Source organism: Odocoileus virginianus, chromosome 26, assembly GCF_023699985.2.
Source record: "Odocoileus virginianus isolate 20LAN1187 ecotype Illinois chromosome 26, Ovbor_1.2, whole genome shotgun sequence".
NCBI lineage: Eukaryota > Metazoa > Chordata > Mammalia > Artiodactyla > Cervidae > Odocoileus > Odocoileus virginianus.
This window is the reverse complement of record NC_069699.1, coordinates 32,042,074-32,064,862: the sequence shown is the minus strand read 5'-3', so window position 1 is coordinate 32,064,862 and position 22,789 is coordinate 32,042,074. Positions and strand designations below refer to the sequence as shown.

The 22,789-nt window shown below is 40.2% G+C and overlaps 1 protein-coding gene across 4 annotated transcripts in view; it reads left to right on the top strand.

The window, feature by feature from the left end:
* The window catches only part of SLC25A26 (solute carrier family 25 member 26), a 151,202-nt gene that overhangs the window by 98,380 nt on the left and 30,033 nt on the right, over window positions 1-22,789 (top strand). For all 4 annotated transcript variants that reach the window (XM_020896555.2, XM_070455710.1, XM_070455711.1 and 1 more), the window contains one exon: window positions 13,550-13,594. In XM_020896555.2, coding sequence (XP_020752214.2) covers window positions 13,550-13,594 — 45 coding nt within the window. The remainder of the gene's footprint in view (window positions 1-13,549; window positions 13,595-22,789) is intronic.

Here is a 22,789-nt window from a genome sequence, read left to right as displayed (position 1 = left end):
TCTGTTTTACCTGCTAGACGTGGTGTTTAGGCATCACTGTTTTCCTTTCAGTAGTCTGTTAAAGTTATTGCTATAGCTTCCTACATTGCACATGAGAAGTCAGATGTCTCTGAATTCTCTTCTCTCTAAGGTCTTGTTACCTGGAAGCTTCAATTTTTTTTCCTTTCTTAAAATGCTGAAATAGTTCAGAAATTTACATAGTTATGTCTAGATTTGTGTCTAGGGTAAAGTGAGCTCTCTGAATCTGAAGATTAAGGTCTTTTTTTGGTCTCAGCAAATTTTCTTCTGTTATGTATTGTTAATTGTCTCTTCTCTGTCTGTTCGTATTTCTTCTGCTAGAACTGCTGTTCTTCTCATTAAATCTATCTTCCAGATCTCTTGTCTTTTCTATCATGATTTCTATTTTGCTACTTTGAGCTATTTTTTCCATTTGACTTTCCAGACCACAAATTTGGACCTTTGCCACAGTTCATTCTTTCCTTTAGTTTATAGACTGTATGTTTTATTTGGAAACTTGTTTTTAGATGCAGGAAGACTGCCCTATGCTGTGATTAAATCTCCCTAAGTTCCAAAATTATTTTTCTGACCCATATTGGCCTCTCTCACTTCAAGCAGCTCTGTTTAGTTGTGGGTTTGTCCCCTTTGTCCTGACCAATCACTATCTTTTCGGATGCTCAGCCTGCTTATATGTGGTCATATCTTCCTTGAAAGCTCATCAGGGTCTAGTTCTGGTCTTGGCCTCTACTTATCAGGGAGACATGCCTTCCTCCTGTCCCAGGGTCATCAGATCTCCATGGACTGGGCTTTTTCTAGTAGTGTTAATTTATAATCTTTGTTCCAGGCTTGTTCCAAGAGGCTGGTCCCCAGGCACTAGGCTCTGCTCGGAGGGAAGAAAAAAAAAACAAACAACATTTTCTAGTTTCCTCCTCTACCCTCGGAGGGATCCAAGCCCTCAATTTCATCTAGGTGTCTGCAGGCTCCAGGCCTATGCCTGTTGTTGCAGCAGATAGATTGAAAATAGAATGGGGGTAAAGGGGACTGAGTTCATGTCGTCATATTCTCAGAATCCTCTTCAAGCCTGGATTGTTCATTTTTTCTTTCCCTTAATGGCTGTGAGTATGCACTTTTGCTCAGACTTACCAATAATGGGGAGGAAAGCATTCGGCATGCAAGTTGGAAGCTCTGTGGGATAAATTATATCATAGTTCTCAGTTCTGCGTCTTTCTCAGTAAGATGATCTGTTATGCTTTGCTGCCCGTGGTTAAGTGATTTGCAGTGCCTCCCTGCCCCATAGTCATGTTTGGCGTCATGACTTAGCTTGGTCAGTGAATGTATGTGAAAGTGACAGTGTTCTATTTCTGAACAAAGCTACAAGAGGCGTAACAAGTTTCTGTCAGGCCTCTAGCTTCTGCCTTTTGCCTTGAGAATGGCATGTCTTAGGTAAGGTCTGTTCCTTCTGATTGTGTCTTGGAGTCAAAGCTATGGTTTTTCCGGTAGTCCTGTATGGATGTGAGAGTTGGACCCTAAAGAAAGCTGAGTGCTGAAGAATTGATGCTTTTGAACTGTGGTGTTGGAGAAGACTCTTCAGAGTCCCTTGGACTGCAAGGAGATCAAACCAGTCCATCCTAAAGGAAATCAGTCCCGAATATTCATTGGAAGGACTGATGCTGAAGCTGAAGCTCCAATACTTTGGCCACCTGATATGAAGAACTGACTCATTGGGAAAGACCCTGATGCTGGGAAAGATCGAAGGCAGGAGGAGAAGGGGATGACAGAGGATGAGATGGTTGGATGGCATCACCGACTCAATGGACGTGAGTTTGAGCAAGCTCCAGGAGTTGGTGATGGACAGGGAAGCCTGGAGTGCTTCAGTCCATGGGGTTGCAAAGAGTCAGACACGACTGAGCAACTGAACTGTGAGAAGACATGGAGCAGAAGCCCCAGCCTGGGGGCGGCCATAGCCACCCTGCAGCTGACACGTCATGTGACTAGGAAAAGCAATGCATAATGTGCCTCTGAGGTCTGAGGATTGTTTTGATACTGAAGCAAGGCCTACCGATAAAATCTGGTTTAATTTTTTTGTTCCTTTTTTTTTATTAGATAAGTTTTTTTCCATCTTTAAAAAAGTCTATTTCAGACCCTAAAATGTATTTTCTTTCTCCTGATCTTTTACCTGACTGATAAGCATAAGCTGGTGTTGTAATTATAGTTAAACACTAAATAGCTATGGTAGAGGATTCACGAATTATATACTAGGACCCAACCTGTGTAACCAAACTGGGAGAAAAGGTAACCAGTAAATCCGGGCAGTGTCTTCTGGTAGTTTATTACATTGATTTATCTAATACCTTAAATTCTACCCCGGATTATTCTTCTGGAAGCATAGCTTCTTTTCAGTTGTACAAAGTAGATTATTTATAGTTCTCAACACCTGGGCTTTAATGCTGTTTTCTACTATCATAAATGGAATGATAAGAGATAAGTGGAGAAGCATTCATAGAGTGGCTTTCAAAAGTTTTTGTTTCCTGGGATGTGTGTGTACAGTGTGTGTGTGTACGTGCATATTTCATCTTTTTGACTTAAGTAACAAATAGAATGAATGGGATCTGTTTTTATTCTTTTAGCTTTTGTGCTTAATTGATACTCACTTTTTTCTCATTATTCAGCTCTCAAAACATTGTTGTAACGAATACTTTTAAGTTAATTGTCAATGAATGAAAAGAGTATTCATTGGACTATGAACCAGAACACGTGAGTTCTACTGTTATCCTACCACTAGCCTTATTTCCTGCCTTCTCTTCTTCCATTCCTTTGCCTTTCTTCTGTTCACTTACATAATAAGTAGTTAGTGAGCACTGTCAGGCCAGGCAGTGGGAGATAACGAGAGGTAAGTGGACACCTCTGCCTTCCTGCCCGTTTCAAGCTTCCCGCCCTCTTTCCTTCTGCTGCTCCAGCCTCTCTTCCTTCTGACCACACTGCAGCCTAGTCAGCGCCCTACTTACGCTGAGGCTCCAGCATAAGTCATTTTATGGTAATATTGTCATTTCATGGTAATGGGACTGCTTTTGAGTTTGCTTTTACGATCATTGGATTACTTTGGCGAGGTTGAGGGAGTTGCTGGGAGAGGAAAGAAGGAAGTGGGAGGGAGAGGTGGAGGGAGCTCCCTGCACAGCCTAACCACTGTACAAACCTGTCTTTATTTTTCATAATTCTTTTCAAGTTGTAGTTTTGCCTACCCAAAGGATGTACCTATGCAGTAGTGGTGACGAAACCGCCTGTCAGTGCAGGAGACGCAAGAAGCATGTGTTTGATCCCTGGGTCGGGAAGATCCCCTGGAGAAGAAAATGGCAAGCCACTCCATTATTCTTGCCTGGGAAATCCCATGGACAGAGGAGACTGGTGGGCTGTGGTCCATAGTGTGGCAGAGAGTCGGATACGGCTAAAGTGACTTAACCCACACACACATACAAATGTTTTGAATATTAGGTGAGGTGTTTATTGCTCCTGGTTGGTCTTTTAAATTGTATTAATCTAATTTTTGTTTCTGAGAATTTGGGAAGCCATTGATTACAACATCTTTATTACCAAAAACCAAGTTGCTTCAGAAAGGAGCAAAACCCAGATAAATAAGTATGTGCCTTAGTTACCAAGGACAGTTGGTGATATAGTAAGTTAAATAATATACTCTCTATTACAGAACTTCTTGAGGGATTGGTTACTCATTTTTCCTTGCTTTCTGAGTCAAGAGCAAGATGGGCTGCTGGATGAGAAGGAGGGAGTGGTAGGTGGGAGAGACAGCCAAACCCTTCTTGGTAAAACCATTCTCAGCCACAGAAAAACATCTCAAGAACAACCTGATTATATTTTGTAAGGGATTAAAGTTGCATGCAAATGCTAACTGAGAACATCTGTTTGCTGACCCTGTGCCAGAGTTCTCACATCTTGACAGGAATTCTGATTTTGAAATTCTGAGTCTCAGGCACCTCCCTCAACTGCTCTCTGGCTGTTTTCTTAGAAGCCTTACATCAACACTGCCTAACGTGTTGGGAATGACTCCGTGAAGAACTGAAAATGAACATCCTTTGCTTTTTATACTCAAAATTTCAGGTTTCATTACCGAGCGTTGTTCTAGTAGCTGAGTGATTAGCCTGAAGACTTGCGGGGTGATCTGCAGTTCTTTAAAGAAGTCAGTGAAAATGAATGGAAAGGAGTCCGTGTGTGTGTGTGTGTGTGTATTGATGGGTTTGGGATGTGTTGAGTCTGTTGCTGCACGTGCTTTTCTCCAGTTGTGGTAAGCGGGGACTATTCGAGCTGCAGTGCACACGCTCCTCATTGCAGTGGCTTCTCCTCCTGCACAGCACGGGCGCTAGAGCCTGCAGGCCTCAGCAGCGGTGGCCTGTGGCCTCAGTGGTTGCGGCTCCTGGGCTCTAGGGCACAGGCTCAAGAGTTGTGGCAAGGGCTCAGTTGCCCCTCAGTACACGGATCATCATGGATCAGGGATCGACCAGTGTCAGGCATTGGCAGGCAGATTCTTTACCATTGATCCACCATGGAAGCCCCTATATGTATATATTTATATAAAGATGGATTTTATTTAACTTTCTTAAAAATAAATGGAAAACTTTAAAAAATATTTCTAACTTTATTTAAGAGTCTCAACTAACATAGTTTTTTTTTTTTAAGATTGGTTACAGCTAGTTCTACTTGTGATCTTACATTTACATTCCATAAATCAGACATATATTGGTAATTCTTGATGCCATAATTCCACTGCATAAGTAGTTGTTTATAGATCACTGGAAGCAGGATTAAATCTTAATGCAAATGTTGAACATTTGCTCAGAGTCAGTTAGTGCTGACTGTTATATTAGAATTATTCACTGGATACATGAAAGCCAGTGTGGTAATGTTGCTTTCCTTTTGATTGACTTATTAAATGATAGCTCATGGAAGATATCTTTGTGCTCTGATTTTCCTGAATGTTAACACTAGGCATTTATAAAGGTGAGTATGTTGATGAATGGTTAATGTTGGACCTTAGCCTTCCACGTTGTTATTAGATATGTTCAGAAATTATATATTAACAATCTGTATGATATATCTAGAATCTCCTGTGTATCAGAAATGAATGATTAAACAAAATAGTATCTTTTGAGGGAAGTAATTGGACATCAACTATTATGGGACAGTTAAATATTATAAAATACTATGCATTGATCCGAAATGATAATCATGGAGATATCTCCATGGAGACATTGTTTAGGGAAGAATCTAAATTTTGGAACTATATGTATACTACTGTTTAATTGAGGGGACAAAAACACTACGTTGAGATAAATGAGAAGCTACATCCCAAACTGTTAATGTCACTTAACTTCGGTTTAACTGGAGGTGGGAAGCCGGGTTCAGCTGTTAGCTCTGGGCTGCTCTAATCCTAGTACACGGATTCTGCTAATGAGAAGCTAATCCTCCTTTGTGCTTCTGTGCTGGTTCTGTGGTAGAGAATCCGCCTGCCACTGCAGGAGACGTGGGTTTGATCCCTGGGCCGGGAAGGTCCCCTGAAGAAGGAAATGGCAACCCACTCCAGTATTCCTGCCTGGAAAATCCCACAGACAGAGGAACCCGGTGGGCTTACAGTCCCACAGGGTTGCAAGAGTCAGACACGACTTAGCGACTAGACAACAATTGTGCTTCACTTTTACAGTTTTTTTTTTTTTCACTTAATAAAAACTTAAGTCATAGGTAAGGTAAAGAAATAGTATAATGAATCCGAAGTGCTCATCATCAGGCTTTGACAGTTAGCAGTAATATGTCATTTTTATTCATCTCTTACCTCAACCCACTCTTCACTGCTATTGTATTTTTCATAGTGTATTTGTAGATAGCATTTGTATATGTTGAAATGCACACATCATAGATACACACTTTTCAAGAGAGGATATATTCGTAATCCACACCCTATTATGATATTGAATATTTCCGTATCTCTAGAATGTTTTCTGATATCCCATACCAGTTACTCGGCCCATCAGGTTAGTTTTCCCTTTCCCTAGAACTTTCTGTAAATAGAGTCTTGCAGTATAAATCCTTTTTGTGTGTCTGGCTTCTTTTCCTCAGGGTAGCATAGGTGAGAGTCATCAGTGTTACAGCATGTATTGGTAGTTCTTTCCACTTTATTGCTAATATTTCATTGTATGAATATACCACAGTATATATGTCTTTTTTTCTGTTGATGGTCATTACCTATTATGGTTAAGGCTACTTTGACATACATATACCAATCTTATCACAGGCATATATTGTTACTGCTCTAGAATAAATAACGGAGTGGAATTTCTGGATCAAATAAAAGCTGAGCAAACTCCTTTTGAAAGGGACTGTCCCATCTTAAGTTCCCACAGGCAAAACATGAGAGCTGTGGTTGCTGCACAATCCTTACCTTTATTTGGTTTTGTCAGCCTTTTTAATCTCAGCCGTTCTAATGGTTGTATAATGGCACCTCAGTGTGTGCTTTTTAAAAAACAGTTTTTAAATTGTGGTAAAATAGGTATCACATGAAATTTGCCAGTTTAACCACTTTTAAGTATACGCTTCAGTGTAATTGATGACATGGTGCAGTCATCACTGCAGTCTACTCCCCAACGTTTTCATCACTGAACAGAAACACTGGACTCACGAAGCAACAACTCCCCACTCTCCCAGGTGGCGCAGTGGTAGAGAAGCTGCCTGTCAGTGCAGGAGATGCAAGAGACGTGGGTTCCAACCCTGGGTTGGGAAGATCCCCTGGAGAATGGAATGGCAACCCATGCCAGTATTCTTGCCTGGGAAATCCCATGGACAGAGGAGCCTGGTGGGCTACAGTCCATGGGGTCGCAGAGAGTCAGACATGACTGAGCTCACCCTGTTGTTCTCTTTCCTGAGTCCCATAACCTTTAAACTAGTTTTTGTCTCTCTAAGTTTGCATAGTCTAGCTGTTTCATATAAATGGAATCATATAGTATTTGTCCGTTGTGTCTGACTTACTTCACTCCGCATAATGTTTTCAGGGTTCATCTGTATTGTAGCATTTGTGTATCAGAACTTCGTTCCTTTTTATGATGGAATAATATTCCATTATATGGATATATCACATTTTATTTATTGATTTATTTGTTGATGAACATTAGGGTTATTTGGTTATTGTCAATATTGCTGCAGTGAAGCTTGTTGTACACATATCTGTTTAAGTCCCTGGTTTTGGCTCTACCTAAGAGTGGAATTTCCAAGTTGGAATTTCCAAGTTGTGTATGTAACATTAGTGGGGGCAAACACTGCATTGTTTTCTCAGTATGCTTTGATTAATGCTTCCTTGATGACTAATGATGTTGACCATCTTTCCTGTGCTTATATTAGTGAATTGTATAACTTTCTTTGTGAAATTGAAGTCTTTGTGCATTTAAAAAAAATTGGGTTATTTTTCTTTGTTGTCTATGTTTTCTTTGTGTTGTTAAAGTTCTTTATTCTGAATAGAAGTTCTTTTTAAGGTATGTGTTTTGTGAATATTTTCTTTCATTCTGTGACTTGTCTTTTTAGTAACAGTATTGTTTAAAAAATTTGACATATGTTAACATTGTAATAAAATACACATACATGTCATTTTAACCATTTTGAAGTGTACAATTCAGTTGTACTGTTTTCACATAGTTTTGCAGTTGTCTTCAAAACATTTCATTTTGCAAACCTGAAACTCTTTAACTTCTTTAATAATCATTAAACAGCAACTCCCCTTTTCCATCTTATCCCAGTCACCCCCTCCTCCACCCCTGGCAGCCACCATTCTACTTGGTCTGTCTGTGAATTTGACTATGTTAGTCACCTCATGTAAGTGGGATCCTCCAATATTTGTCTCCTTCTGACTGGCTTTTACTTACCATAATGTCTTCCAGTTTCATCTGTTCTGTAGCATGTCAGAATTACCTTCTTTTTAAGGCTGAGTAGTATTTTGTTGTTATGTATATACCGTATTCTGGGTATCCTTTTGTCTGCAAGTGGGCACTTGGGTTGCTTCCAGCTTTTTGCTATTTTGAATAATGCTACTGTGAATATAAATGTACATATCTCTTTCTAAGACTTTGCTTTCAGTTCTTTAGTGTTTATCCCCAGAAGTAGGCTTGCTGAATCATTTGGTAATATTATTGTTAGTCTTTTCATGAACTACCATACTGTTATCGAAGTGACTGCACCATTTTACAGTCCCATCAGTACAGCTTGTGGATTCCAGTTTCCCCATATCCTTGTCCACACTTGCTTCCTTCCTTCCCTCTTTCTCTCTCTCTTGTTCCCTCTTTGTTTCATAGTAGTTTCATAATGAATGATACTTTGCTTTTGATTTTCATTTCCCAAATGACTAGTAATGTCGAACATCTTTTCATATGCTTGTTGGCTGTTTGTATATCTTTTTGGAGAAATGTCTAGTCAAATCCTTTGTCCATTTGAAAAATAGGATGTTTTGGTTACTGTTGAATTGTAGAAATTGTTTATGTATTCTGAATATTAACCTGTTATTAGATTGATGATTTGAAAATATTTCCTCCCATTCCATAGGTTGCCTTTTCAAGCTGTTGATTTTGTCCTTTGATGCAAAGTTTGAAATTTTAATGTAGTTGTTTGTCTAGTTTTGTCTGGTTTGTCTAATTTTACTTTTGTTACCTGTGAATTGGTGTAATAGTCAAGAAATAATTGCCAAAGCTAATATCATGAAGGTTTTTCCCTTTTTTCTTCTAGGAGTTTTATGGTTTTAGGTCCTACCTTTAGATCTTTTATTCTTTTTTTTTTCCTTTGATTCATTTTGAGCTCCTTTTTGTATGCGGTATAATGTAAGGCTCAAACTTGATTCCTTTGTATGTGTATATCCGTTTTCCTGACAGTGTGTGTGCGCACACACGCTCAGTTGTGTCCAACTCTTTGCAACCCCTTTGCGGCCCCATGGACTGTAGCCCACCAGGCTCCTCTGTCCATGGGGGTTTCCCAGGTAAGAATAGTTGAAGGACTTGCCATTTTCTACTCCAGGGGACCTTCCTGGCCTAGGGATCAAACACATGTCTCTTGTATCTCCTTCATTTCAGGCAGACCCTTTACCACTGATCCACCAGGGAAGTCTTTGAGGAAGTTGTCCTTTCCCCATTGAATGTTGTTGGCATTATTGTTAGAGATCATTTGAACATATAGGCAAGGGCTTAATTCTGGACTCTTCATTCTGTTCCATTGTCTGTATACTACCGCACTGATTTGCTTACTATATATTTGTACAAGTTTTAATACTCTTAGTGCTTTTGCCTTTGAGATTAACTTTTACTTGAGAATCAAACTGCTTACCGTCATCTCCTCCCCTAATTTAGATTTTGTTACTCTTGGGTCCACTTAGTGCTGTATTTGGAAAGATACTTCCAGAATTTTAGTATGGTTTATAGACCTGTGGGGTGAGTCACTTTAAATTTTTTCTACTTTTAGGTTAATTTCCTTTACTAGGTATACATTCTGTTCTCTATATATAGTTGTGTGTAAGTGAATTATAGTTGCTAAGTTAAAAAAATCAATATGTATTATTAGAATTCTTTTCTGGTATGTCAAATGCTAGCAGACCAGATTTGAATGAGTCTCTCTCTTTTTTTTATAAAAGAATAGTAGTCACTTTGGGGAAAAATACTTTCTGGTCTTCAAATTCAGTTGTCCTTGGTTACCACTGGGCTTGAGTGGAAAAAACCAGAATATGTAACAAAAGATCTGGCCTTGTTATCTTTGCAACACTAGAATGGAAAACCTGAAATCAAACACAGAAATTTGGACACTGTCTTGCAGCAGAAAGGAGACTTCCTTTGGGTCACTTGTTTGCAGCTTACAATCAAGTCTTTTTTTTTTTTTTTTTTTTAACATGTTGGTATTCTGTTAATAATTTGGAAGATTATTGAGACATAGAATTCTAGAGCAAATGAGACTTTAGAAATCATATCTTCATATCCCTTCAGTTATATTGTAAGTCACATTATTTGATCAAGGACTATAGGGTTATAGGCATTTAAGATCACAGGATTGTCAGCACTGATTGGCTTCAAAGATAATTCTAGTAGAAGCACTTGGTAATAGGTAAAGTGTGCCGATTATATAATTTTTGTACCTTCTTTATTTCATTAGTAATGCCCAACACTTCCCCTGTTTACCACTCAGCTTTCACTTTCTCTGCTTCATGTGGAATCCTTATATGCACTCTTGTGTAGAATTATTGCTGTGTTTATTACCAGTGGAATCCATGGTGAATTCTAGCAGGTTCTCCCTCCTCTACATCTGCCTCTTTGATGGTAGTTGGGTTTACTGCTGCTCACTTATTAGTGCCCTGGGTCTTAGCAGCCTTATTCAAACAAAACATCTTAAATGGAGTCATTAAAAAGGTCACAACAGTGAGCCATTTTTGTAACTTTTGGTGCAATAAAATGGGTATGTTGTGTTTTGGAATACAAGACCTCTGAGTGCAGCTATTCATTTTCTTCATCTATAAAACATTTTAGAATAACAGCTTACATCTGTTTAGGGTTTAAGATTCCATGTTTTGAAGAAACATCATTGTTTTGAAACTACAAACCAGACCTGGGGAGGGAACTTGCTTTCTGACTGGCCCATTTTCTGTAGTAGTTGGGAGTGTTTGTTTTAGCTGGGGAGCCATATTTGCTGGCAGTACTACTGTAACATGTGTGGAACACATTTTCATTATTTCTTCATATTGTAAATGACAAGACACATTCAATATGAATTTGACTTGAAGAATGTTTGAAACATTTTCACACATCACGAGTTTATCTTATGAAGAATATTTCGTTACCAGAAGTCAAAAATACATTTAATTATTCAAGCATTTATAGCACATTTAATTACCTGAGACTGTCAGTTAATCTTGTTTTAGAGTAAAGTTGGGATTTACTGTCGGCTGACTTTTTGAAATAAATACTCTATGGAATAGTTTTGGCCATTTCAAATGTGTGATTTCAAAATTATTTGTTTAAATTGAAGTAACAAAGTAATGAATAACTCTTAATAGAGAAAAATGGGCAAAATGTCCATCTATAGTATTCAAAATCTGGTATTATTTATTAAGTATCAAAAAAGTGCCAATAACATACAGTGCAGTTTTATGGGTTAATTTTAATCAAGAAGTGAGGAAAGCTAGCATGGACCATTACAATAAGTTATAAGGTGTTTTTCATCTTATAACTGTGACATATGTATATTCTTATTAAAGTGTAATATATTTACATTTGGTAGGAGACAACACAAAGAAGAAAATTAAAATCATCTGTAATCCCACTTTTCATACTGTTCATGGGGTTCTCAAGGCAAGAATACTGAAGTGGTTTGCCATTCATGAGAAAGGGCAACAGAGAATGAGGTGATTGGATGGCATCACGGACTCAATGGACATGAGTGTGAGCAAGCTCTGAGAGACAGTGATGGACAGAGAAGCCTGGTATGCTGCAGTTCATGGGGGTCACAGAATCAGACAAGACTTAGCGACTGAACAAAAACAATAATCCCACTAACTGTTAGTCCTCTTTGGCATTTTGTTACATGTTATAAATTTTTTAAAATGGTAGTCCAGTGGTTTGGACTCAACACTTCCACTGCAGGGGGCCCAGGTTTGATCCCTGGTTGGGGAACTGAGATCCCGCAAGTGTGCGGTACAGCCAAAAAAAGAAAAAGAAAACTACAGTCAGTTTTTTTTGGTTTTGATAATTGATAATATAGCACTCTACTGTCAGAATGGACAGTGTCAGATGCTTTCATGTTTTGGTAACAGAAACTCAACTAAATTTATCTGCTGTTATGGTACTCTGATGTACAGGATGGGGTGCTGCTTAATTATGAAGATGACAGACTTCTCTGAGACTCTTAGGTTGTCAGCTTAAACTAGTTTGGTGACATAGGCTTTTTTATTTTTATTTTTTTCCTCACTGCCATTTCCTGCCTGAATGGAAGGCCCAGTTTCTTTCTGTGGACACTTGTCCCAGGGCCACTATTTCTTCAAGCAGAGGAAGAAGCTGATGCTAGACTCTTAATTTCTGATTAAATATAAATATTTTAGAAATAAGTTAACACTCTTAATTCACTGGAAGATAAATACTCATTAATCTCTTCAACATTGTGGTCTACACACACACCCACACACGCACACACACCCCTGTGCCTGTTGTTACTGGTCAGAGTCCACATTTACTCTTCACTGACAGCTGACCTGGGTACAGAGCAGCAATTCTGGGGCCATAGTCTGCTTGAGCAAAATCGTCTCTTTCTCGGGACCAGTGCACAGTGCATGGAGATTATCTAGGCTACTGGGTAGGGTCCCCTGAAGTTCAGGTATTTTTATCTTAGGAAATATGAAGGTAGGGTCCTTTTTTTTAGAATTTTAGAAGATTTAGTTAAAAGCACATGGATTATACTGGGGGTGAATTTATATGCAGATAAATCCAGTTTAGGTGTCTTAGGTAGTCTAGTAGTCAGATGGTCTAGGCTTCTTACTTCTTAACTCTTTATCTTTAGGCAAGTTAAACAGCTTCTCTGAAGCTCCATCCCTCATCTATAAAATGGGGATGGTAATGATACCTGTCTCACTGGGTTGTTGTGAAGATTCAGTGAAAAAGAACTGTGAAGTGCTGATAGACACAGTTCCTGGCATGTGAAACGTGCTTGGTAACAATTCTAGCTTATCAATACACATCTGATTGTAAATCTTTAAGTGCATTGATTGTCTTCATGCTAGAGATGACTCTTGTCCCTGACGAAGCTTGAGACTAAATCAGGCTCTCAGGCCACCTCTGCTCCTGTCTGCTCAGGGCCCTCACTCATCCAGCACAGAGAAGCGTTGCTTCCTTCCCACGCTGGGCTCTGGCCCTGGATCCCTCTTCTCAGCTTCCCCCTGCCAGCGGCTCTGCCTGCCTCCTCTTCCCTCTCTCCTGCTCTGTCCCTCCATCCACCTGCCTCACCCCTCTGTTTTTCTTCCTTCCGCCCCCTCCATCCCTTTTTTCTCCCTCCTCCTCTTTTCCTCTCTTCCCTTTCTTCTTTCCTGCTCTCCCCTTCTCTTCTCCACTCCTCCTCCTGTCCTGCCTCAACTTCTTTCTCTTACCCCCTCCCAGTTTCTCTCATCAACCCTGACACCTGGCCTGCAGACAGCTAAAATTCTAAAGCAGAAAAATGTCACGTCCTTAAAGCTTTATTACTTGTGATGGAAAGTATTTATTTTCTCATTTTTTTTCAGTTGCCAGACTCTGCATACTGCACTCCTATTTCAGTTTTAAGAGGGCATCACAGCATCATTTTATATCCCTTGTGCTTAAAAAGTCAGTAGATTCTACAAGCAGTTACTGTTTAATTCTTTACTTAAAAATTTGTTTAATGGTAATTTTTTATGTACATAAAGTTAAAATGAAATAATGTTTCTGAATAATAATTATAAGTTCATATGGTCATGCTAAGCAAACTGATCTTTCTGGCCTAATTTATTTGGTTTTCCTTTTTTTCTCTGCAGATTCCTTTCTCATTGGTCCAGTTTCCCTTGTGGGAGTCCTTAAAAGTAAGTTTCCTGATCTTCATTTAAAATTGCTGTCTAATTATAATAAATACCCACTAGTTTCAGCATGGAATACTGGAATATAATATTGATTATTGATTTAAAAACTCAAAATCATTAGTTGGATTCATTTTGTGAGTGGAATTTACATGCCAGTAAACTTGTTTTGAACTTGTTTAGGTATCTGTGGTATATGGGGAAGAAGCATATGGTAGGCATAACTGAAATCCTGAGATGTTTGGGAAAAACTTTACTTTCCTGTGTGTTGAAGCTCTTTTTCTACCCAGTTGAATTATATTTCAGTTCGCTGTGTGCGTGTAGAAGTTAAGGAATAACAGTGAGGGTAAATGGAAAAGGAAGGAGAGCCAGGCTGTGGGTACTTATAGGCCTAGAAGGCCAGGACCTCCCCCCACCCCCACATCTAGCAGTGGGCCAGAGTGGGAGCAGCGGGGGCCCTGTCTTCCTCAGGTCCCTTCCATCTTCCCTGCTCTCCAGGCTCAGGAACCCTCACTAAGCCTGAGCAGGAGCAGAGTGTAGGGAGTCAGCCGTGAGGAATGTCACGCATAGATTGAAAAAAAAAAAAAACCCAACTAAATGAATGTGTGAAAGCCATTATTCAAAACACGAAGAGATGTTGTATTTGTTTTTCATCTTCTGGTGCAGTGATTCTGAAAGTTGTGGGCCATGCTGTGACTTGTGTGGTTGTTTGCCAGCATTTTAAAGATAACAATAAAAAGAAAATAATAGCATCTTGAGGTAAGGTTAATAAGTCTTATTTTGTCAAACTGAATTGTGTGCACATATATGCACACATCTGTGAACTGGGTTGCAATGTGAAATGTATTTCTCACTGTGGATAATGATCAAAAAAATTTGAAAGCCCTTGTGCAAATGAAAATGATTTAGAATTTGACCAAACTGTAAAATGGCAAAGTTCCTAGGTAGGCACTTGATATTACAAAAAATGAAGGAATAACTCAGTATTGTAGAGTATTAATAATCATGGCACACTCAAAGAAAATGTCTTTGGAAGAGTAACAGTTATTTGGAGTCTGAAAAATAGTCTGTTAAGGTTATACACTAAGGATAATAAAATGAGACAAAACGTTACTCAAAAAATAAGCTCTTCAGTATTTAGTATTGAGAAATACTTCTTATAAGTGATCTGGTTTTTAAGGAGTAATGCAGTTTGTTTAACGCAGGTTTTGGGGTCTTTCATGGTTATTTAGTTTGTTTTTGCTTTTACTGTTTTCTGTGTGGCACACAGGGAAAATGAATTTCTCTGGCAGTGTTTCCAGGCGTGATGTAACAGCTGTCCAATGAGAAGGTCACATTCCATAAGCATAACAGCTCTCTTTTTGTGTGTGTGACAAAAGAACAACGAAGCAACAGCTGTCCTGAAAACAAGACTCACTTTAGTAGTGTCTCAGTAACCAGCATTCACGTAGCTTCTGCACACTCGCTGACTTCCCCAGGCCCGGTCTCTGCACAGGAATGTTTTGAGGCCCAAAGAGGGAAAAAGCATGGGGCTTCTTTCTTTTCAGTTCTCAGGACATTTGTAGTATGGTAACTAGTTAAGAAATGTCTAGAATTTTTCAGAGTTATCATAGATGCCAATGTTGGGCTTTAATACTTTTTTTTGAACCAGTGTTCAGATGCTAAGGTTTTTTTTTCAAGTCAGATGTATTAAGGTATAATCTTCATATAGGAAACCTCTGTAAGTGTACATTTTTATAGGTTTTGGCAAATAATGAGTACCACCCTAAACATGATACAGAATATTTGTAGGTTTCTCTTTTCCAGAATCTCATATAAATAGAATCGCACACTGTGGAGTATTTTGTGCCTGGCTTCTTTCATTTAATGTGATGCTTTTGAGGTTCATTTCTGTTCGGTCCCATACTTGTAGTTTGCTCCTTGTCGACACTGAGTGTAACTTGTGTGCGTATACTATAGTTTGCCTAGCCAGTTACTAGTTGGTACACTTTTGAGTTGTTTTCAGTTTTTGATGATTTTGGATGAAGCTGCTATATATATTTGCATAAGGATATTTTTGTATGGACATATGTTTTTGTTTTTCTTGGTTTAGTACCAAGAAGTGTGATTGCTGGATCTTACGGAGAATGTAAGTTTAAGTTATTAAGAAACTGTCGCAGTGTTTTCCAAAGGAGCTGTCCCGTTTTCTAATCATGTATGAGAGTTGCTGTTGCTCTACATCCATGTCGTTGCTTATTATTAAAGTTTAGCTTTTCTGATAGCTGTGTACTGGTATCTTCATGGCAGGTTTTTTGTTTGTGTTTGTCTTTTGTTTTTGCCACACCGCTCTGCATGCGGGCTCTTAGTTTCCTGACTAGGGATGGAATCCCTGCCCCCTGTAGTGGAAGTGCAGAGCCCTACCCTCTGGGCTGGTGGCGAAGTCCCCTTGCAGTTCTTGTTTATGCAGGTTGGGCTGGGTGCGCGGACTTCGCTCTGCTTGGGGCTCCTCCTCGTTGCGATGCAAAGGCCTCTCATCGCGGTGTCTTCTCTTGCGGTGGAAGCACAGGCTCTGGGTGCACAGACTTCAGCTGTTGTACGGGCTTTGCTCCTTGGCGTGTGTCATCTTCTCAGACCAGGGATTGAGTCTGTGTCCCCTGTGTCGTTGGATGGATTCTTATCCCCTGTACCACCAGGGAAGTTCCCTCATTGCAGTTTTGATTTGCATTTTTCTCAGGGCTAAATAATGTTGAGCATCTTCTCATATTTTTTTTTTTAACGTACATATAATGTGATATCACAGTGCTTTGTAAAAGTAGGTAATTTTTGGCATTCTTTTATTTTTGTATTTATGATTTTTATCAAGTGAAACTTGCTTCTGCAGCCATGGAGACACTGCATTATATGCAGTAGTTTCTTTCTGTTATGTTTAGGGAGAAATACTGCTCAGGAAGATTTTTCTCAGCAAGGACTTTGGTAGATTGTGTGCACATTATGCTGTAAAGTAGTGGGAATCTGGAGATAGGGTCTAGCCACTGTCACCTTAAACTTATTCTGCCTAAAATTGATGGAATCACCTTCTAAAATCACTTCCTCCTATCTCCTTGATTTCTGTTAATCGTACTGCTGTTCTCCTGACTCCTTAGTCTCAAATCCCATATTAAATCTGCTTCTTGGTTTCTGTATCACTCACCAAGTTGTGTTCGCTAAGACTTTTTAGAACCTGTGGTATCCTTTGTTTTTATCAGATTCTTACTAACTTGTGCCTGAACTAAGTTAACACTGATCTATTCTACACACTGAATTTGTGTGATCTTCCTTAAACATTTTTTGAAGTTCCCAGGAATGTGTAATGTTTTAGAACATGAAGTTGTTGGCACTCAAGGATATCCACATTGTGTCCTTAATTGGTTTTTACAGCTCCCTTCCCCAATACTTCTTTTGTTTTGGTTCTTCCTCCCTTCATTTCTTTCCTTCCAACCAGAATAGCCTCCTTACTGCCCTTTTTCTTTGGCTAACCTCTGAAATGCCTTTTCACAGATCAAATGCAAATACATCTTTTAAAGCCAGCTGAGTTTTTTTTCTCCTGCCTGAAGTCTTCCAACCCAGGCCCTGAAGACATACCCACATGTCTAACATCTGTCTGTATTGCTGACTGGTGTTTAATCGTGTACTGCGTTGTGTATAAAACGTCTTAGAGGTGAGCCGTGGTGCGTTCTCATAAGGCCCCAACCCCTTCCACGGATCAAAAAGTGACCGATGCCATTAGTGTACATGTATTGCCTGCCTCCTATGAGCTCGATACTGTGCCCTTTCACAACGGTTCAGAGATGACTGGGGTGTGACTGATGCCCTTGAGGAGCTTGCAGTCCGTCAGAAAAGTGCACACTCAAGGTAGCGCCGTGGTCAGGTGTCTGTGACTGACGCTCACCAAAGGCAGAGTGGGGGTCCGCCCTTCTGACTCCCTGAATCATATCACTGCACCACCTCGTTTCTTAGATTTTCTTTCTGTTTTTAATAGTACACGTACTTACAAAAACGATTTAGATGAGAGACTAAACAGCATAAAGATGGACTTCCCTGGCGGTCCAGTGGTTAAGACTTCCCCTTCCAATACAAGGGATGCAGGTTTGATCTCTGGTCGGCGAGCTAAGATCCCACATGATCTGTTTTTTTTGTGGCCAAAAAAACAGAACATAAATCAGAAGCAGTGCTGTATGAAATTTAATAAAGACTTAAAAAAAAAAACCATAAAGAGAAGGGGAAGTAAAGGAGCTCAGTCATCGTATCTAGAATCCCCACACAAATAATTTTCCTTTAAGGTTTATGTTGACTTTGGAATTTTCTGGCAGCCCAACAGGAAGAGAAGTGTGTTAGATGACATGGTTCTATTACCCAGCAAATGACGAAAGCATGCTATTTTACCTTGTTTCTTGGCTTTGGATGCCATATCGGTGTGGATAACTTGCACATTGAGAGCTCTGTCATGGACCCCCTGCTCTGAGTTACAGCCTCACATGACCAACATCTTTGGTGACATCCTTATCAAGGTGTCTCAGGGGAAGCAGTTCAGAATACAACACTTGGTTTGTATTCCCCTTTTCCCCAGCCTATTCCTTCCCAGATGTCCCCTCCTCAGTAAAATAGCACAAATGTCTGTTCCTTGCCAAAGTAGAAACTTAAGGATAACTCCATGGTTCTCTCCGTCATCATCCAGTCCATCGCCAACTCCACTGTTGGGACTTAAGCCTCTAATTTACCTCCTGTCTGAACTGCTGCATTGACCTCTCCGAGGGTCTCCCTGATGGTATTTGTGCTTTTCTAAAATATCCTCTCTTCACGACAGCCAGAATGATCTTTTACAGAAATAGATCTTAACACTCTCTGCTAAAAGCCTCCAGTGACAGCTCTTTGAAAGAAGAGTAAAATGCGGAGTTTCAGCTGTGGTTGACAGGCCCCACGTCATCTGGGCCCCCCTGCCTCACTGACCTTGCCCTGCAGTGCCTGCCTGCTACGCGTCCTGCCCGGCGGCCCCTCTGGCCTCCCTCTATTCTGTCTGGACTTGCCAGGCCGCTGCTTCTTACCCGAGGGCCTTTAAGTTTGTTGTGCCGTCGTTATTCATTCTGTGCTTTGTGATTGGATGCCTGCTGTGTGCCGAGGGCCTGGGGCTGGAGTGATCTGGGGGGTTGGCAGAAATCCCTTCCGTCCTCATTCCGGCTCTTTTGCTTGGTGTCCAGATCCTTCTCGTTTCCTGGGTCTTAGATCATGTCACCACAGAGAGGCTTTCCTTCCCTGTCCACCCCTCTTTAAAGTAGGACTTTCCGCTCTTCCCTGCTCAGTCAACACAGCACCTGTTTATTTCCTTCCTGACATTTTAATAATTCATTTATAAGTTATGTTAAATTATGAGTTTATAGTTTATAAGTTTAATAGTTATGCACTTACTGTCACCTGAATTCTTGTAAGAAACACATTGTGTGTAGAATAGATGTTATATGCTGGGGTGGGCATTGTGCTAAGCAGTATATTATATATTCCTTAGCCTCTTATTCATGTGACATACAGCTCAGGGAGACAGGGCTTGGTCATCCCCACTAACACAGAGAAACCAGGTCTCAGAGATTGTGTTTCATCTCCCAAATCAGGTCCTTGGTTTTCTGCCCAGCACCCTTTCACCACGTTAACATTGTTTCTATTCCTACAATTATTAGTAGTTATTAATAGCCACAGTAGTTAGCATTTCTCATAGTTACAGTGTGCCCAGCACTGTGATAACCACTTTCCATGGATTGTTGTTCAGTCGCTCAGTTGTGTCTGATTCTTTGCGACCCCATGCAGCATGCCAGGCTTTCCTGTCCTTCACCATCTCCCAGAGTTTGCTCAAACTCACGTCCATTCAATTGGTTATGCCATCCGAACCATCTCATCCTCTGTCAACCCCTTTTCCTCCTGCCTTCAATCTTTCCCAGCATCAGGGTCTTTTCTACTGAATCAGCTCTTTGCATCAGGTGGCCAAAGTATTGGAGCTTCAGCATCAGTCCTTCCAGTGAATAGTCATGGTTGATTTCCTTTAGGATTGACTTGTTTAACCTCCTTGCTGCCCAGGGGACTCTCAAGAGTCTTTTCTAGCACCATGATGAATTTTGACATATTTTTCTGTCTATGAAACTTTATAATGAAAAAAAATGAATATATTCATTGCCTTCTCAAAATTTACTCATGTTTCTCTGAAACCACTTCCCACTTTTATTCTTCCTCTGCCCCATGGGCAGCAAACACTGATCTTCTCTGTGTCACTAGAGATTAGTTTGCTTTTTCTAGAATTTTATAAAAATGGAATTGTATACTATATAACTTTTGGCTCTGCCGCATGACTTGTGGGATTTGAAAGCATCAGTTCTTTGGTGCTCAGCTTTCCTTATGGTCCAACTCCCACATCCATACATGACTGTAGCTTTGACTATACAGACCTTTGTTGGCCAACTGATGTCTCTGCTTTTTAATATGCTGTCTAGGTTGGTCATAACTTTTTTTCCAAGGAGCAAGCGTCTTTTAATTTGATGGCTGCAGTCACTGTCCAAGAGTGCTTTTGGAGCCCAAGAAAATAAAGTCTGTCTCTGTTTCCATTGTTTCCCCATCTGTTTGCCATGAATTGATGGGACCAGATGCCATGATCTTTGTTTTTTGAATGTTGAGTTTTAAGCCAGCTTTTTCACTCTCCTCTCTCACCCTCATCAAGAGGCTCTTTAGTTCCTGTTCACTTTCTGCCGTTAGAGTAGTGACATCTGCGTATCTGACTGTGCGTATCTGATTCCGTGGATTCTCTCATAAATCTTCATGGCAGTTCTGTGAGGCGGGTGCTGCTCCTGTGTGCTTAGTCTCTTGTGCTTGGTCACTCAGTTGTGTACGATTCTTTGCGACTAAATGTAGCCCCCGCCAGGCTCCTCTGTCCATGGGGATTCTCCAGGCAAGGATACTGGAGTGGGTTGCCATACCCTTCTCCAGGGTGAAAGGTTGTTGCTGAACGATGAAAAGACGCCGGGATTCTTCGCCTCTGGAGGAGAAGAATTCAATCCGGGGCCAGAGACGAGGCTTGATTGCTCAGAGCTTTGAGTAATAAAGATTTATTAAAGTATAAAGGAGCTAGAGAAAGCTTCTGACATAGGCATCAGAAGGGGCCAGAAAGAGTACCCCCTTGCTAATGTTAGCATACTCTACAATTAGTTATTACAATGAATCAAAAGAATGTCTGGAGGTTGTAAAGACCTCACTAGACCTATTCCCATAATTTACATTTTAAGATAATGGGATTAGCCAGAAGGTTTTTTCCAGAGACTGTCCTCAAGCAGGATGCATTATTGTTATATAATCCTAAGGGATGTAGAGGGGAAAAAAAAGTTTGTCCTTTCTTCCTCCTTGAGAATTCCAGACCCCTCTCTCCTTGGGCACCCCTGGACTTCTTATCAACCGGCCTAGGAAATCTCTCTCTCAAGGGGATGTTCCCAACCCAGGGATCAAACCCAGGTCTCCCACATTGCAGGCGTGCCAGGAAAACCCAGGAATACTGGAGTGGGTAGCCCTATCCCTTCTCTAGGGGATCTTCCCAACCCAGGAATCGAACCAGGGTCTCCTGCGTTGCAGATGGATTCTTTACTGACTGAGCTACCAGGAAAGGCCTTTGTTTTGCAGATGTGGAAACTGAAGGAGAGTTTGAGTGCCTTGACCAAGGCCTCAGTAATACTCATTGTTAAGGGGTACATCCGGGATTTGCACCCAGACCATCTGACTCCAGAATTGGTGTCCTTTAAAAATTTTTTTCATTGGAATGTAGTTGCTTTACAAAGTTGTGTTAGTGTCTCCTGTACAGCGAAGTGAACCGGCTATATGTTTACGTACGTCCCCTGCTTTCTGAATTTCCTTCCCGTTTTGGGCACCAGAGAACGGTGAGTGACGTTCCCTGTGCAGGTTCCCTCATTAGTCACCTGTCTCATACATGGTGGTGCATATAGTCATTCCCGTCTCTCAGTTCACCCCACCCCATCTTTCACCACGTGTTCATACGTTTTTTTCTCTACATCTGTGTCTCTCTTACTGCTTTGCAGAAACACCTGTACTGTTTTCTGTATCCTACCTGTGTGTGTTAATATATGATTTTTGTCCATTTCTGACTTTACTGTGTGTGACAGACTCTAGGTCCCTCTGCATCTCCGCAAATGGCACAGTTTTGTTCCTTTTTGTGGCCGAGTGATATTCCGAGTTGATGTTCTTAATTATTTTACACATAATTTTGCACATAGTGCATGATGTCTTTAATAATGTTGCTGCTGTTTCATAGGTTCAAAAGTTGAGGTTGTGTTATTAAATCAGCTTATTTCAGGTGTTTCTAGAAATTGTGTTGATTGTTTGACTCGATGATACAAATATGGCTCGTCAAGTCAACCATATTTCTTACACCAGTACCGCCACCGCAAGGGTTTAACAGTGTTCATTCAGGAAAGACTCAGCTCTCAGAGTCTGACATGGGCTGGGGGGGCACAGATGGTTTATGGGGATGAGTGGAACCAGACCACATGTTTCCATACGCTTGTGTTTTAACTCTGCATTTTGGAGGAAGAAACTTTGTCTTCTGATCATTTATGTTTATATTCTTTATAGTTATATCTTTTACACAGCAGGTGTTCACAGCTAATTTACTAATTGTTTGGAGGTTAGCATTCTTTTTCAGGGTCAGTGCAAAGTTGGATAGCTGTATACATGAACTGTTTTATTTATAATTAGTTTCTCTTAGAAATACAACCAGAGCTATAATGTACAGATGTACTCTTACTGAACCTTAGGCAAACAGTACATGGATTGTGAAAGGATATGATAGAATTTCCTGTAAGAATGTCAGATTTGTTCTTGTGTCTGAATATGTAATGCAGTGTAGAGGATTGTTAACAATGCTATCAGGTCTAAGTAGTTGTGCTTCTAGCCACAAGGTGTTACGAAGTTGCAGCACAGTAACTGGAAGAAACCACAAGCTTTAACTCAGATGCAACATTTGAAGCAAACTGAAAATAAACTCAGTTTGTTTAGTGAGATTTTCACATTATGCTGCTGATTTTCTAAGATGAAATCATAGCTTTGCAGTAGAAATCAGGGGACATTGAATTATCATTTCCGTTATAGTACAGTGTATAAAATAGTAGATTTTATGTCTTTTAAATAGACAGTACTTTATAA